We start from the raw sequence: 15,967 nt of genomic DNA, 5'->3' as shown, positions 1-15,967 counted from the left end.
GGCTTTTCAAGTAGGCCCCTGGGCCTGGAAGGACAACAGCCGTGTCCCACTTCCACGCTACGTCCCGACCGTGTTCAGCGCGTACGACACACTAGTCTCCATGGTATGCTTTCCCAAACATCGTGGGATTGTTTTCTAAGATTTCTCTGGAGCCATCTCACCACCACGCGCCCTTTTATCTTAATTTGTTCCAGCTCCACTTCCTTTGTGCGTCGCACGGTGGGACAATAGTGTGCAAGTCTATGAAAGTATGCGTACTGATTATTTATAGTGTACTTAAATTTGTCATGTTTAAAGTGTGGAAACACTACATGCTCAAAAACCTGCTCCAAAAAAAAAAAGTGAAGTATAGAATTGGGACACAGCGAATATATTTTCTCTCAGAGAGAGAAAAAATATATTGAGAACCAAAAGCTAGAGGAACACAAGCTAACCCAGAACGGGAGCAGGGAGATCTAATTCCATCCCTTCACACAAAAAGGTAGGAAGAAACAATACAAGATCATAAGGATTTGCTATATCATCACTTTAAATCGCTCGAAACGATGCTAGGCGAGCACTGGCAGGACGGAAATAGCAACAATAAGAAAATGTAAAGCCTGTTAACACCATCATCCAATACAGATAGCAGACAGATGCCATCAAGACAACGCGCTGCTATCAAAACCAGCAGTCGGCATGTCTGTTTAATGCAATAAGCAGTCAAACTACGCCTGCTGATAATTTCATCAGAGAGACAAATGCAGGCGCTAATGCTGGTTGCACTCATCGGGAGGAAATGACTGAGTGATAAAGTGAGGAAAGTGGGAGATGATGGAAAGGGAGCACAGTGTGAGAGGAAGAGGCAGACAAACAATACTTGCATCACACGGACGAGCCAAAGGAGGCAACGAGTGACTGAAAACATCGTCTGAGAAGCGATCCATGTTGGCAAACATTGGGATTTGAACCAGCTTAACAGCCACTGCTCTGGCACTGAACAGCAGCTCTGTCCCACCAGTGGATGGGCGCATGATAGAACATTACTTCTTTGAGGATACTAATAAAGCACTGCTCCTGATACAGTCTACTCAGGAAGAGCAAACTTCATGTGAGGCCTCCAAGAGGGAACATGCCTTCCAGAAACACCATTACATTTTTGAGCGGCCCATTAAATGTGCTTCTTGTTAGTGGCTGATGTGATAGTCGTCACTGTGTTATTTCTCACTGTATTTACCTCTCCAAAAAAAAACAAAAAAAAAAACATATTTCAGATGTGGGATGCATTTAATGATTTGTAAACTACCGTTGGCGGTGTTGCTCCCCTGGTTTCCCTTTACAACAACGGTCGTAGTCATCACAGTCTTGCCTCGTTCTATTTTTCCCCAAAATGGTGACCGTAAGAACTTTAATTGCTGCTCGCGATCTCACGATCGCTGCCGTGAGGGAAACTTAAGCAAGCCTCTCGTTGTCCATTCACTGTAGTGAAACATCAAGGGGACAGAAAGGGGGACGGCTTGTTGCAGGGCCTCAGTTGAAGCTCCTTTGCTAGTGAAAGTCTGGGTGTGTGAGTGATATGAGTGTGTGGGGAGCAACTGGGGCCTTTCTATGAACCGTGAGAGGAGACTATGAGGCGCGCGGTGGGGGGGCGGGGGGGGCGGCAGCTCATTACAGACAAGAGGATGTAGGGATAAAACAGTTTAGGCACCTTGCCAGGACTTGGGGAGACTGGACTCTTTTGAAAGCCTGCTGATCTTACGTAACAGCGATTTGTAAGGGTCCCCTTGTGAACGGCGCCGCATTGCAGTCGCATTCTGGGAACCTGAAGAGACCAGGCACCGAGGAGGCAAAGGAACTTTCCCATGAAGCACTTGGGCACGATGCTGAGCTTCCTGCGTCGATCCTTGATCAGGTGCCGACTCTTGGTCATCATCATGTGGTAGAGCTTCTCCCCCTTCTCTGCAATCATCACATAAGCATCCCGCTCCATCCCGAGTTTGAGACCTACAAACAAAAGAGGAAACCACATCAGATCCAAGAGGATTTGTCCGTCCCCCCCCCCCGCCCTATCAATGGAATGAGAGGGAACATTTCAGTAACCGCATTGAGAGAAAAACACAGCAGACCCATTACTGGACACAAATGTCAACGTCTTTCTACGTGTGTTGAAGCCAAAAGGCAAAGGCCGTCATGGTGCTTAGAAGAGACAAACGAGCCTTTAGCTTGACGGCCCGGTTGTGTTCTGGTATTGTGCAGATGGAATGAAGCCTGGAACAGAGCGCGGCGGCTCGGGTCTGCCACAACTTTTTGCAACAAACCCAGATGTTTATCTCTTCTTGACAAGTTGTTCTGGGAGTGAGTAGAGTTCACTGGGGCGGCGTGATCTTGATCTTGTTTCTGTGTTGGTTTGTTAACTGTTGTTCCACTATTGTAACATGTGAGGGGCCCATTGTGAGGACCTCTAAACCCCTCCCGTGAGTTCACACTTATAGCTGCTTAACCTCATCTTGGGATTCGATGAACTTCTGAACCACGATGTGAGGCTTTCTGACTCGGGCAACTCAACTGTGTTACACTGCCCCCCCCCCCCCCCTAAGCTGCTTAACTCTGCTGAGAGGCACTTCAAGCTACCGAACTCTACTATGAAGTATTGTGAGCGGGTCGCAATGCGCTTAAAAGACAAAATATCATATTTGTGAAAGCAGGAAACTGATCTAACTTGGAATCTTTGACGACGATCGGATCACACGTGGACAGCGCTAAATACAAGTGTTAACGACCACCAAGCGCACTGCAATCTGAGATTGAGATCCAATCACAAGTGGTCCCTTTGGTTCTAATGCCAGGTGTGAACTGACGCACTTAGAGCTGTCCATTTTACCCTTGTACCAGTGAGCATTGCTGATTGGCTGCTTAGCCTAGCGAAACCCTGTTAGTGCTGCTTCTTCTCATCGCTGTGGCTTGGTTATGGTTGGTTATGGTTGGTGACTTTGCTCGTCTTGCTGACATGTTTCTTGGACTACAAATACAAACTGCTGACTAGTTATTTCCTCGCATGCAGTCGCAGAACATTTGTGCACGCAGGCGATCAGCTGGCTGTAATGTGCGCGAGGCATTTGATCACCTGGCCTAGGTCACTTTTTTTTTTCCCCACTCTCTATTTCATCCAAAATATACACTTGTTGCTTCTTTATGCAACTTACTCTATATAAAAGGTAGAAGTGTTGTGGTGGAAGTCTGACCAACTGAAAGGGAGAGAGAGGGGTGAGACGAACGGCTAACTCTTGAATCCAGTTTTCCCATAGAGTCTTCGGGGATCTGCACTGGCAGCCCCGTGATGGAGGTGGGGTTATATTACGTTTGACAGCAGCTGGAGCAGACTTAAACAATGAGTGTCATTGAACAACAGACGGGGCCTGTCCAGCAGCAGAGGGCCCCTCGGCTTCTGTTCCAGCTGTCAGAGTTTGTCTTGGGCTGCTCCTCGTCTTCCTGCGCTCACTGGCACGAGCTCGTACCCCCGACGCGTTATCTGACCCGCGCATTTTTCACAGTGAGGAGGCAAACCACCTCCACATACAGCAGTCGTTGAACAATGAAAGTGTTCTAGGTTCAGGTTCAGGATGTCCAACACAGGGGAGGACCACAGCGATACATGGAAAAGGTCACGTTAATGAGGTGTGTCAGGAAAAGCAATAACGCATGAAGGGGAAGAAGAGAAACATTGGCAGGATTTATCGCAGTAAAACTTTTATCAAGTAGCTGTCTAGACTGTAAAGAGGTTAGGAGGAAGGTAAGCACACAGTGAGAGCAGAGTATAGTGTGTGTGTGTGTGTGTGTGTGTGTGTGTGTGTGTGTGTGTGTGTGTGTGTGGGGGGGGGGGGGGGGGGGTGTAATAGAAAAGGAGATTGTGTAGAAACTGGGCACTGTGACTGATCTGGCATCTGTTAGCCTCAGGTCAATTTCCGCCGGGGTTGAAACCAAACACCACAAGCTGCAGCACACTCCATCGTACTTCGTTCTTATTCTGCAACCCTTTCATCACAGGATCAGACGCCGATGACGTCGCACTCCGCTGCGGATGCTTATTTGATGTAAGATCACAAAGAGTAATTCACAAGAATGCAAATGTTTTGTGTTGACGGCAGCACTCGGCCAAACGCGCGCGTGCAGCTAAACCTTCTGTCATTTTCAGCCCAACACTTAGCTTTAGGCATCCAATTTTGATTTTGAGCCATCAATGCTATCAGGTGACCTGATGTGTACCGGCCCGAAATCTGGTTAAAGCCTTTCACACTGTCATACGCACACAACGTAACGAAGACAGATGGCCAGTGCTGAACAGGTGGGAGAACATTTTACGGGCAAAAGAGGGAAGTCCGAAGGAGCGACAACAATATCACTTTGCATTACTAATCCCACATCAGTGGATGTGGAGCTGTGCAGGGCTTATTTTTTTACCACCAGTGAATGAGGTGTATTTCTTTTGGGCCAGACTGAACACAATTTGATTTTCTGCACACTAATCCCAAACTAAATCCTCTTCTCAACTGTGTCTTCTAGCCAATGCAAGACACAAACACTTTTATTATAGTAAAAATAGATCCAGATTAATTAAAGCGCATGTGCATGACGTCATTGAGCTTCGCTTTCTTTGACAATGCTTTTCTATTTCAAGCGTTTGACCAAGATGCTGTTTTTAGCAGTTGTTTGTGAATGAGACACTTGTCTCATCAGTCCCTTCACACCGAGGGCTTTGATGAGTCAAATGCCTCCGCTGCATTTGGGGTTTTTTTGAATGTGAAGAATAGATTGCTGTGGCAGCCTCTGCTCGGCGCACAGGTCAGCCGGGCCTACTGTAGATGTCATGTCACCTGAGCCTCTTGTTTGCGAAAACGAAGGCGGGCAGCTCGCTCAAGGTGGGACATAACCGTGGGACACAAACACTGCATCCAGGTCAGAAGCACATCCACTGGCATTACTGTGTGCCAGCTGAGGGGGGGGGGGGGGGGGGGTCGTGATAGCTTGTGAGTCCAAGGTGACACCGGCATGTAGGGCAGATAGAGAAGGCTAGAAAAGCAGAGGGTGGAGGGGGGAGCAGGAGGCACTGCAGTTGCCAGTTTATTAGGTACACCTAGGTAAAAACAGCCGCGCAATACATCCTACCCATGGCAAGTGTGTGTAATACAATGGAGCACTGAATATAAAGTAAACCAATAACGGCCCCCTTGTAAAATAAGGTCAGTAGTGCCACGTCTTTCTAAACAAGATTACAGAAACAACTGAGTTTTCCATTTAAATATATATATATATATAATTTCTGGTTTTGCACTCTCAGGCACAGAAACCAGAGGCGCCATAAATTGCCTTTTTAAAAAAAGGCCTTACTCACATTCTCTCTGCTCCCGTTCCCTCAAGATGGCGTCCAGCCACTTCTGCTTGTCCTCTGCGTGTTTGGCCATGCAGACAAACCACTTGTTTTTAGCCGTGTTGTGGATCTTCCAGCCGCTCGTCACCGTGTAGTTGTTGCTGTGGTAGTCCGCTGCGAGGCAAATCAAAACATTAAAATCATTTATTAAAGAGTAGGGTGAGCGGTTGTTGTTCAAACATCAATGTCTGGCCTATATTGGAATGGCCTTTAGGGTAACACTTAAAAATAAATCATCTGATTAATATAAAATGATAAATTATCACTCTGGTTTGCAGTTTTTTGTCGAGCTTGTTTTCCTTTCCCCTCTTGTTATCTTTAAGCGTTTTTGTTTTGAGAACATGAGACAAAAAAAAGACGCACACCGAGTCAACATTGACATCAGTGGTAAGTAAAGAAAGTAGTAATGAGTGTAATAAAATCACTCATAATAGGATTTACTACTCGAGCAATGATTTACAAGCCAATTAAAGAGATAAACACGACGCACCACGAGAGCAGCAACAGACCACCTTTCCACTGACTCAGCAAAATCCCTCCTCGTTCCCCTTTCTAATTTTATCATCCATTTAGCTGCAGGTGAGCCGCTACTGAATAATGAATGGCCGCTGGTAATGGGGGTGCATTAGTCCCGCGCTCAAAGGTCATATATATAGATGTGATACTTCAGGCCCCACGGGGACCAGCTCCTGCTGATCTGGGAGATTCTGCTCTCTTTGTAGCTGCTGGGATGGAAAAGATGGATTTTCTTACAGTTTAATGTAAGTACAAGGTGGCACTAATCAAGGCAGAGAGGTGTACGAGTCAGTGAAAGTGAGGATATTTTGAATGTTGAACAGGTGGCCTTTTGAGTCAGATTGAGTGTGACCTAAGGCATATAATGTAGAGTTTACGCAGTCTGGTTTATCTTTTATTATCTTTTAAAATAGAAACGGGATGGTTCCATCCAAGCTTTCAGCAGATAACCCTGGACGGACCCACATTTAAAAATCTTACACCCTTAGTAATCAGATAATCTGCGTTGTTGGCGTTCACACATGCATTCTCGATGCGAGACCCCTCAATTCTGAGAATACGGCGTGTTGTTCTTTGCGGTATCCTCTTTAGCAGCCGAAATGTGACAGCCAGCAGCCAACATGCAGAACAAAAAAAAAAGTCATGTGAGCTTGCAAAATATTCTGCCAGCACAGAAGAGAGAGACCCAAAAAAAAGAGGAAACATGAGAGAGAGACAGAGAGAGACAGAGAGAGAGAGACACAGAGAGAGAGAGAGAGAGAGAGAGAGAGAGAGAGAGAGAGAGAGAGAGGGGGGAAGACAAAGTGTTTCTACCAGCTCAGTGCGATGCCTCGCTACAAACCACAACAGCAAGAAAAGATGGCCATCGACCGGATTGCAGAGGAGTCGCTTATCTCACAACATCTCGAACCCGATGCGAGAGCGCATCACGTTTATCACCTTGGTATCTGCGCCTCAGCTCATTACTGGATAGCCGACATCAAAAGGTGGTACGCGAGGTTTCGAGCTGCATCCTGTTTGAAACTAGGTGCAAGATCGACACTCCACCCAAACTGTCAACAAGTACCCGATTCCTATCCAACCCCCAGTTTCTAAACGCCAACGTTTTATGAACTTAAATGTGAAATAAAAAAATGAGCCCTGTAGGCAAATTGAAAGTAGTAAATGCACAACATTATTTTCCTATGTTACCTGGGATGTCATAGTGAACAAATCAAACAGAGCTTGGGCTGCATGAATGGACGTACAGACATTCTGCAAAGCCGCAGGGCAAACACAAACCTGTTCCATCCTCCACATTTTCCACCTCCATCACCTCGGTGTTGATTCGGCCTCTGAACACATAGAGGGGCCCGTTGATGGACTTGGTCCTCTTGGTGGACTTCTTTCCAGAAACCCTGCATAACGAGACAACACTGCGGTTACACTCGGCGGGGGAAAACATCCGCTGTGAGAAAATAACACGCGTACATTCACGCAATGGGAGCAGCAGGCACATGTAGATGTTTTTGCTTGCATACTAAAAACCTGTCCACACGAACAGGAATGTGGACATTCGCTCCAGCTTTCCACGTCTGACTCGTTCCCGGTAGACTGTCAATTTAAATATCTTTGAATGCTTTCTTGTTCCTCCTCCCTTTGACACGCTGGTAGTAGTTGGAGGGAGGTTTGCACCTTCTCACCTGGACTTCCTCTTACAGTAAACCAAAAGGTTGTCGAACAGGAAGAAGACGCGCTCCTGGATATTGCCCGCAGAGATTTTCAGAAGATTTCCATGAAGCAGCAACTCCGTGCAGATATCGGTCAGGTTGGTTCCCTGAAGGAAAAAAAAAAAAGATTGAAAAGGAGATTAGCTTCTGGCATTGTTACTGTAAGGAGAGTGACACATGTGCTCAAGTTTGTTCTATTTGAGCAGAGCACTCTGACAGCACTTTTAGTCTAAATAGGGGAGTTATAAGGAAAACATTGTCGCCTGAATCAAAAAACTTGAAGAGTTCACAGCCTCGGCGAAACAATATGAAATTGAACTTTAACATTGAGGACAATTTGTTTTCATTCCATCTTCACCGATAAGAAAGAGGAAACACACTGTTCACTGCCAGGACAGTTAGCTTCTCGCTAGTCGTAGCCTTCCTGCACTGAGGGTTGCGGGGTCGTTTCAAACTGGATCTTTTTTTTCGCCAATCCATAATGTGTGCGTTCAATGGAAGCGCTCGACTTTAAAGTGGCCGCCCTGTCAACACTGTCACCTTGCCCTACATAGAGCTTCCTGTGGGGGCTCTGAAACAAACAAGGCCTTTTTATCGTCTTCTCAGGATGCAAACACATGTACCTGCAAGCTACAGATACATGCCTACACCCGTGCACATAAAATAATAAAGCTGTATGTGCACAGAGGAAGGAAATGCATGACTCATGACGTGGTGCAGACTGTAGGTGGAAGTGCTTAAGTATTTTCCTGATCCCTGCAGTGAAACCTGATGAAACGCCGTGTACCTCTGTAGGGCCAGTGTGACATGAAGGTGCATTAAGCTACTCTGCAGCCTGCCGCCCTCACAGGATGCGATCAAGTCGTTCTTAAAAGCCGTTTCTCGTCGGCTATCAAATACGCCCCCAACTTGGAAGAGCGAAATAACCTTTTCTCTTTATGAAGCAGCAGGACGCAAACCACGAAAAAGTACACGTTTCTCTGTTCAACACTTAATGTCTCACTCTCTGTATTGAAATGTGTGCATAACATGTCTGAGTGCTTCCTGCCTCATTCCGACTGTATTTACTGAAATTTAGAAAATAAATATTTAGAAAAGTGATCCATGGACCTTTCAGTGTTTGTTAATGAGGTCCTTGACGTCAGTCGGGATGAATGCCGTGTTGATTGACCGCAGCATGTTGTCTAATTAACCTTCTCGCAAAGTGGCTGAACTTCAGGACCAACTGCTGACATTACTTCGGTATCATTCATTTTAGAAAATAATTTTCACATTTCCGTCGAAAAAGGAACAGAAAGCGCTTTCACAGATGCACATGAGCAACCAAGCGCTCGCGCTTTCCTTCCCGTTTTGTGAATGACGGACGCCGTTTCCTACTATCAAAGAAGAATATTGAAGACTTTAATTTGGATGACTTCCTATGGTCCGTGAGCCGGAGCGGCTGCTCGCCAAAACATAAAATGAAACGACAGACAACAAAGACGTCTCATTACTCATTGTTAAACGGATCGCTCCCCTCCAAATCACCCGGAACTAAATACACCCATGTGCCGACTTTCGGACAGCCTCCCCTCCTTTATGGCTTGAAGAGCACCCACCACCCCTCACCGCACGCCCACGCGTATGCATCAGATTTAGACTTCGATGTCGTCTTTGATGTTTCAGACTTGGGTCCACCGGAGACCTATGGAAACCCCCCGCCGGCCACACCCGCTCTCAAGCGTCCATAATTGAGTCCCACGAGTATGCATTTATGATGGATGTTCACCGCTCCAGAGTCCGTAAGAGACGGAGAGGAAAAAATGATTCTAGGAGCTTTTTTTTTTTAAGGAGCATGCCGACGGGGTCTTGGGGAGGGGATTGGGTTTCAGATCATCGATTCAACCTCGTTTTAACCTGAGGTGGGGGGTTGGCATGACCGCGTGTATGAGAATTCAGACGGCACCTCTGTGCACGTGTGTGTCTTTTTTGAGCGTTTGTAATGTGCGTTCACAGGAACGTCTAAGTTTTCATACATCCATGATCTATCTGAAAACGTACAAATATGCTGTGTGTGTGTGCGCGCATGTGTGTGTGTGTGTGTGTGTGTGTGTGTGTGTGTGTGTGTGTGTGTGTGTGTGTGTGTGTGTGTGTGCGCGTGCAGTGTATCTGAGCGGCGGTAATGGGTCGGGGCCTGATTCGGCACTACTAGCGGCCTCTGCCATTAGAGCTGGAGGTGATTAGCCCGGAGAGCGGCTGGGGAGGGGGAGAGATGAGTGAGACTAATGCTGTAAGGTCGGAGGCTCTGTGGGGGGAGGGAGGGGGAGGGTCGGGGTGAAGCGCCTCTCTGAGCTTCTACCGAGTTGTTCAGAAGGAGAGCACAGAGAAAGTCTTGAACCACAAACGAATGACTGAATCAGACGTGCGTCCATCTTTAGAGGTAAAAGCTGGATGTTGGCCGTGACCTTTGAATGTGATCTGTTTAACGGCTAATTTGTGTTCAATAATCATTCATTTTCAGGTTATTTAGGTAAATATCGTCTTCAGCCCTACTCCCTGTGGTCTTGGGTCATACATGACGTAAGACATAAAATAAAAGATGGGGGACGTCATGGTGGCTAAATCAGAAAATGTCCTGTACGGTCCTTTTCCGTCAACGTACCCAAGCTAAATAAGCAATCATCAGGGTCAACATTCTTCTGAGGCAAAGGCAGGAGAGTGCTCTGTTTTGTCAAGCAATGTGCGATATCCCAATGGGGCCCACTCTCTAGTTCCATCCTTCAATTTTCTTCCCCCCCCTCCCTTCAAATAGTCCCCTCATATAACCCTCCCAGTTTATGTGGGACTAGAGTCCTGCTTCCTTGGTCTCTTCTGAATGGGCAGTGTGCCTGCTGGCATCCCCCTTGGCACCCTGTGTGGGTGGATTGTCCCTTTGGTGCCTGCTAAGACAAGGCCTCTGTTGTGGTGGGTGAGGGAGGCGTGAAAAATGCACTGGACCCTTCGCTCGGCTCCCAAGCCCCGTCCGCGGCCCCTGTGCTCAGAGCAGTGATTCTGGCTGCAGCGGCGCTTAACCCTTAAGGTGGATGGAGGCCGTGGCGGTTGAGGTCTTTCTCAAATGAGCTCGGCTGCGTTTGCCGTGGTTGTTACAGGACTTTCTCGTCTTTCTTTTACAGAGAGCTTTTTCGAATCATAATTGCTCTAAGGAAAGTGTGTCTCTTTCTTTCTTTCAATTTGTACCCTAAGAATGTCACAGCACCACCCCTTGCAATTTTGCCACCATCTTTCAGCTCTCAGGGTTCCCCTCTTCTCAAGCACGCAACAGCTATTTTCCTTTTCAACTGGCCTCCCGTCTTGCCTCCTCACGACTACTCATCACGACTACTGTCTGAGGCTTTCTCGTTCGCCCTCGCTCTCACCTCCCAGCCCTCGATGTGCGACTGCAGCTGCTCAAGAGCCTCCAGTTTCTCCATCTGCCTCTTGGTCTCGTTGATGTTGGAGCAGACGGCCTTCATGGCCTGCAGAGCCTCTTCCACTGCCGGGTAGTCGGCGTGCTTCTTCGGGGTCCGCTTCAGCAGCTCCTGGATTGGGGGGGGGGAGGGTTTTACAGAAGAAAAAAAAACTGTAGACTTTCCAGAAGTGGGCACATAAATAAAAACACATAAGTCTTACAGCATAAAGTATTCTGTGACCTTTAGTAACAAAGTCTTCTACGCGTGTGTCGCCACCCATGCAGTAGGAAAAGTGTGTGGGGAAGCCTTGAAATGCCAGCAGGTTTTTAAAGTTCTTGCTAATCTAAAAAGAATCACTGGTATTGATCAACACATTAGCACTGTGTCCACGAAATGAGGTTTCTGATCAGCTAGCATGTTAGCCCAGTGTATTTCTGGATTGTCTGAGCAGGCTGTGATGGTGGTGTCATCACGTGATGGCAGCGTGGTGACATCAGTGCAGCAGATGTACGGTACCTTCAGCAGCAGAGGGTACTTGCAGATCCTCTGAATGGGGCTGAGAAGGTAGCCCTCCAGGGGAACATCTGTGCTCTTCTTCCCTCCGAGTAGCATGCAGTGCTGGAGAAGAAACGCAAACAAACACCGTTAAAAACGCCAGTGTTCACGCTCCTATTTACCAACAGAGCGAGTTCAAAACCGCTTGTGTTCAAAAGATGAAACAGTTAGAGAACAAAAAGTGCTGGTGAGCTCAGTGTGTCAAGTTACCAGTGGAATGAATTAAAGATTAATCAGGATTCAAAGTACATCCTGGTTCAGTTACAGAGCAAGATACTTTCTTTTGAAGTATAAAACTTGTCTTCAAATGTTTATCGTCTCACACAGCACCTGTCTATTTCAGTGCGTTCGCAGCTGTTTGCATCGCTGTCTCCTTCTTTCAGCGATAAACAGACTCTAATTGACCATTGTTGTCATTTCCATTCAGTCACGGTCTCTACAACAGGTCCAGGTGCAGAAGAATGATCCGTCTCTGTTTGTTTGGGAGCAAAGCCTTAGGTGTGGTTACATATTCCCCCCCCCCCCCCATTTATAAACACATTATTAAACCTGTATGCGCATTGCTAAAAAAAGAGACAGGTGCAATTATGGAGCAAATGCTTTGCTGCCACTGAAATGGAATTTGTCTATGTGGTCTCTTGAAAAAGAATAAATATGGGGACAATAATTGTCATGACTTTTGTTTCAGAAATGCATGATTATTTATTTCTTAGTCTGTTTATACTTTTTCTATCATATTGCAGTATGGGGATTCATTTATTTATTCATTTAATTGCAGTGGTACGTGACTTCTGTGACCGCTCTGCACAACCTATATTTCGGTGGATCCAAACCACGATAGCTAGTTTTCGCTGGAAAAGCTTTACTGCCGATGACCACATCCCGTCACCAAAGCTATATGTCTATGGAGTTTCATTACCAATAGCACTTTATGGTCCGTTTCTGCCACACTTTGTTGCGTGTCGGGAGCACTTATTTTAAACCCAGTTCCTTCTCTTTCTGCTTTTCTTACAGGAAGTCAACAGTCAGGGGGTTAAAAAAAAAGAACAAAAAAAAGACTTCAGTGCCATTTTTAAGATGGTGTTTTTATACACACAACTCCATAGTTGGAACTATATGGTCGCCAACCAAAGGATCACTGAGAAACCTCTAAAATGGGTTGTCATTCCCCGGGAGATTCGGTCTTTAAAGGAAGGGTTCTCTTCAGAAGTGTGTGTGTGTGTGTGTGTGTGTGTGTGTGTGTGTGTGTGTGTGTGTGTGTGTGTGTGTATATGTGTGTGGGGGGGGGGAGGTTACAGTTACAGTCATGGTTTCTCTGCGCCTTGTATTTTGGAGGAACGCAGCCTGTCAGTATGCTATGAGCTCATGGGAAGGGATGAAAGATCAAAAGCAGCCACGCAGATAAACCACTTGAGTGTTCTCCTGCGGGAAAGAGACGGCAGGAGATCAGTTTAGAGCCTTCTGACTCTGCACAGAGCAGGAGAGGATGGTGGTGGTGTGGTGGTGGGGGGGGTGTGTGTGAAAATGAGCAGCAAAAACAGGAACAACGTATCGCGACCGCAGAACTTTGGGATTCACACAAATTTCTAATGAAATAAAACGTTTCTCTCCAACAAAACTGAATTTGTATCTAGAATCTCGCCGACTTCCCTTTTCTGCTCTCGTCTTCTGCTTACTTGTAATCTGCCAGCCTGAAGCCAGAACTCCCTCCGCTCTTCCCTCTGACCTCCTTTTGCTTTCGCTTCACTTCTCTCCTCTAAACGCAATTAGCACTTCATTTCTACATACAACCGCAGAAGCTGCCGTCGTTGTGTGATTCAATTAGCATAGAAATAGTTTAATCCAGTAAAAAAAAAAAAAATGTAAAAATGCAAAGCTGGAAAGACGCCAGCGGCGATACACGTTACACTGACATTAATTGCTATGACAATGATTTGCAATGATCACCGCTTTAAGAATTTAAAAAAAACGTTCATTCTCCATCCTCTCCTGTTCTACTGAAGAATCACATTTTCTTCTTCAAAAGATTATTTTGGGTTTTTTTCTAAATGGCCGTGAATCAATCTTGTTTCTGTTTTGCTCACGGTTGCTACTCAAAGCACAAGAGCGAGTCCAATATTTCAGCTTACACTGAGCAGGTCGGACAAATGTTTTCATACATAACCAGATGTTTGTGCCGTCATTCTATTTTGGAGGCGTCAATGCAGCTCAAGACCTAACCAATTAGCCACTGCATGACCGGGGCCAGGAGGAGCGAAGAGCCAAAGCACACAGTGAACACTCTGATCCAGTCCTGTGGGTCAGAATAATGTCGTGGAAGCGAACCATCGGGCAGCGACAAACGCGCGGCCTCAGATCTCTCGGCCAATCCCGAACCGGCTGCCAACGCTCCACAGCTGGCTGGCCCAGAATGTGCAAATGATTTCATCGGCTCTGCACCCCCCTCCCAGCTCAAAAGGCCCCGTCGGCATTTTGAGTTCATTGTCTTACGGCCTAAGTGTTTGGGTGTCAAAACACAGAAAACAGCTGGCAGCGGAAACACTACAAGAGCGACACAAAGGTGACCTCGATGGCGGTTGCATCCTGTCCGCGCAGGAAGAACCTTCTGGCCTCGCCGGGGGTTTTCTTCCCTTTATTCAAGCGTTACCATGGAAATGGAGGTGATATGATGGAAGGAAAAAATTAGGAAAGAGCACGAGAGGAGACACAGGATGGGAGAAATGTGGGGCAAAGGTAGACATGACAGTAAGCCGCGAGGAAAGAAGATAAGGTGTTACATGGACCACCACTAGAGGAAAGGATACATAAGACTCCTGTGAAATGAAATAATGAAAACATTGAGATTTTTCGAAGTCGAAGAGTCACAGTGCTGAAGAGGAAGGATGCAGAGGAAAGACAAATGCGAAGGAAAAAGGCGAGAGGAGAGGCCAGATGTGTCGACTTACCAGCAGGAAGGTCCTGATGTTGGGGACTTTGTTTAGCTCCATGAGGAGTCGCAGAGCCTTCTCGTGGTTACTGCAGTACTCGCCGTACACCGAGAAACTCTTCCTCTGCAAGAACAAGGGGGACAAAAACACATGTCAGGGTTAAAGCTAGTCGGCCGCGTTGAGGAATCCACTGAGACGGCTGACAGGAGGAAGATTCACAGAGCGGAGCAGAAAGCTCCAGTTTCTTGAAGATCAGTGAGATTCAGTTTTATTGTTGCAATGGAAGTATGGGATAGCGGCACTTCCACAGCTGCCACTGGTTATCATTATTAGTAGCAGCTACGCCAGCCTTCAGCAAGTTCAGGCTGTCAAGTGCAACAAGGACCGGCTGAAACCACCGAAAGAGTACAGAGCCTCATGAAGCTTTTATGAATTTCTATGTATTTTTATGACCGCAGTGTTCATTGACATTATCCATCCCACTTCTCTTTTTTGAAGAAGTCCAGATCATTGTGGGGGGGGGGCCAACAAACCACACTTCCTTTTTCCCCTATAGGTGACAGCGTCACACGGTGCAACAAGGCAGAACCACCCCAGCGCTGATACAGACGCTTTTGTCGGGCTGTCATTTCGTTTTCTTTACAAAACGTAACGCGACACCCGGGCCGAGCGAACACACCGTAGCTCTGCATGCGTTATTCATGCGGCGTGCTACAACAATGTGTGCGCCCGAAGCGCATTGAGGCCTATTGTGTGTTCTTAACTGTGCTTCGGCAATCGGGATGTGAAACCCGTGTGCACGGTGGGGCCTGAGCTCCGGGTCTAGAAACTGAAACTGTCATCTGAAGCAGCTTAGTAATTGAAATCCTAAACCGCAGGTGCTCGGACACCGCTCTCAACCTTAACCACCGCCGCCCCGAGGCTTTGCAGCTAAAGCTGGCGTGGGCCGTAACGACTACAAAAGGAATAATCAATATTCAGTCATTGAGACCAGTCAAAGTTTTGATAGCATATTTGAATGTTTTTTTACAAGAACCTGTAAAAATAGAGGTGGTTACCAGGCCAGCATCCTGTACCACACACAACCACATGCAACTTAACGACGTACAGTCTGTTTTTACATGGTAACCCGGCAGTGGTGACAGAAACAGTCAAACAAAGCTAACAGCTCTTTTTATAGAACTCGTTGTCTTTTGACCAGAAGAAGCTGAGATGTGTAACAGTGAGCAGCAGCACAATATAAACAGGGTTTTTTTGGGTTGTTTTTTTTAACCACACAGTCAGGCAGGAACCCAAACACACCCAAGGCCACGTTTGGCAGGGGATTCCAGTCCAAAGCACCACCGGGAGCAACAGCTGGGCCCGGCATATGGCGTGGAACCCCCGATACTGTCAAAGTGAGTTAATAGACAGCAAGTGGAAGAGAGC

General features: G+C 46.8%; 1 protein-coding gene across 2 annotated transcripts in view; it reads right to left on the bottom strand.

Annotated features, from left to right (window-relative positions):
- prex1 (phosphatidylinositol-3,4,5-trisphosphate-dependent Rac exchange factor 1) overlaps positions 1 to 15,967 on the bottom strand; it is a 73,537-nt gene that overhangs the window by 36,033 nt on the left and 21,537 nt on the right. For both annotated transcript variants that reach the window (XM_068733806.1, XM_068733807.1), the window contains exons 4-10: positions 14,558 to 14,662; positions 11,574 to 11,675; positions 11,025 to 11,186; positions 7,603 to 7,736; positions 7,202 to 7,317; positions 5,369 to 5,518; positions 1,836 to 1,983 (exon numbers count right to left, since the gene is read on the bottom strand). In XM_068733806.1, the coding sequence (XP_068589907.1) occupies positions 1,836 to 1,983; positions 5,369 to 5,518; positions 7,202 to 7,317; positions 7,603 to 7,736; positions 11,025 to 11,186; positions 11,574 to 11,675; positions 14,558 to 14,662 (917 nt within the window). The remainder of the gene's footprint in view (positions 1 to 1,835; positions 1,984 to 5,368; positions 5,519 to 7,201; positions 7,318 to 7,602; positions 7,737 to 11,024; positions 11,187 to 11,573; positions 11,676 to 14,557; positions 14,663 to 15,967) is intronic.

The sequence above is a fragment of the Cebidichthys violaceus genome, unplaced genomic scaffold (assembly GCF_023349555.1).
Source record: "Cebidichthys violaceus isolate CVI_PGR_0920_01 unplaced genomic scaffold, fCebVio1.0.p SCAF_6, whole genome shotgun sequence".
Lineage (NCBI taxonomy): Eukaryota > Metazoa > Chordata > Actinopteri > Perciformes > Stichaeidae > Cebidichthys > Cebidichthys violaceus.
This window is presented reverse-complemented; position numbering and strand designations above follow the sequence as displayed.